Source organism: Oryzias melastigma, linkage group LG13 (assembly GCF_002922805.2).
Source record: "Oryzias melastigma strain HK-1 linkage group LG13, ASM292280v2, whole genome shotgun sequence".
Taxonomy (NCBI): domain Eukaryota; kingdom Metazoa; phylum Chordata; class Actinopteri; order Beloniformes; family Adrianichthyidae; genus Oryzias; species Oryzias melastigma.
The window spans coordinates 20,008,859-20,010,524 of record NC_050524.1 but is presented as its reverse complement, the minus strand read 5'-3'; the positions used below and the strand labels follow the sequence as shown (position 1 = coordinate 20,010,524).

The window sequence follows — 1,666 nt, the reverse complement described above, 5'->3', positions numbered from 1 at the left end:
AAGAACAATAGTTTGATTGCATACTGCAATCAAACTAATAAAACAGAAGAACAATAGTTTGATTGCATGCTGCAATCAAACTAATTAAATGATTGGAGTGGGAGTTTATAAAAAAAAAAACACTTTAATTTCAGTCCTTTAACATGTCGTTCTGGTGCTAAAATGTAAAGCTGGCAAAGTGTTAGAGAGCAGCAGATTTTTGCCATCAGGTTATAAATAAGATTTATGGTTCATTAAAAATGTGAAGAGCTTAGAAGGACTATTGCTGCTGATGCAGAAGAGTCGGAGATGTGAGAGCAACACTGGACAGGTAAACATGAATATCATCAGTTATATGACTTGAGCTGCAGGTTTTGGCTTTTTATGTAAAAATTTAGTGAACAAAGAGTCAGAAATGTGTAGATTCCTGAAGACACTATAAGGACAAATGATGTGCTACGGTAAATAATTGCTGCTCTGAGGGCAGATGGATGCAGCGCGCCCGTCAGACTGTCAAAGTGACCCTGGGAGACGTAATAGAAATGTTTGTCAGTTCATAGACTACACTAAGCTCTCATAACATACCGGGACCGCTGCCATCAGGGTGGGCTGCAGGATGCTGGCGTCTCCTTTGCTTCCTTTCTTGATCTTAGTTGACTATAGATGGGGAAGAAAAGCTGGGTTACCATGACGATTGTGGTATTTTTATCTTCATCCCAGAGTTCTTTAACTTATGTTGTATGAATAATCTTTTTTCATTGTGAGATGTTTCACTTGGATCAGTGTGATCTTCAATTATTTGCATTGTGTGTATTTCATTTATTCATCTAAATTCCTATTAAAGTAGTTCTTAAATATGTTTTTCTCTAGAACAAACGCTCTTTTTTTCAATGTTCCTCTTAAAATGCATACAATTACTGATTTTGGTCTGCTTTGAAAGCATAATCATTCATGACAAAAATCTTTCCATGACTTCAAGAACAGCCTGTATTTTTTGGTCTAAATGCTGTTCTGATCCACTTAGCTGTCCATAAATCTCCTTAAAGAGGCTCTCACAGTTCTGTGAGAGCCAGAATCCACATTCATAGCACTGAGCAGCATCTTCATTCTCATTAGTAACTGGATGAAGTTGACCATTTTCCTCATTTAAAAACAAAGTTTGTTTTTACCATTAAGAACTTTGGTAGAAAACTATTCCATAGCAGTGAGTAAAGCTCACATTATCCTGAGGGAGAGAGCTAACCGAACCCCTTCAGGTCATGGGCCAATATGACCCACTAAATGAATGACAGTTTTTTATTCAGACCAATACCATAGTTACAACTTTTAATTGCTTAGAAAAAAGTTAAATAACAAAAAAAAAAAATTAAAAATAACCATAACAACATGATGTTGAAGTTGAGACGACAATAAACAGTTTGTAAAAGAGTTGTAAAGTCAGGCAACAATAACACACATTTGTCCTGTTGGGGTCAACAAACTTTCAGAGAACAAACTTTTCTGACATTAGTTTCCATAAAAGTTTACCTTGAATCCTTAAAATGTCTGTGTGTGTCTTTTTCTGTGTGTTTGTGTCTTTTTTTGTGTTTTTATATATGGTGTGTGTATATTTGTGCATGTGTGTGCTTTTATGTGCGTGTTTATTTGAGTTTCAATTTTTGTGTGTATGTGTATGTTTGTGTATGTG

The 1,666-nt window shown here is 35.4% G+C and overlaps 1 protein-coding gene across 2 annotated transcripts in view; it reads right to left on the bottom strand.

The window, feature by feature from the left end:
* The window catches only part of acsl3a (acyl-CoA synthetase long chain family member 3a), a 31,278-nt gene that overhangs the window by 7,711 nt on the left and 21,901 nt on the right, over positions 1 to 1,666 (bottom strand). For both annotated transcript variants that reach the window (XM_024277586.1, XM_024277587.1), the window contains exon 8: positions 565 to 636. In XM_024277586.1, coding sequence (XP_024133354.1) covers positions 565 to 636 — 72 coding nt within the window. The remainder of the gene's footprint in view (positions 1 to 564; positions 637 to 1,666) is intronic.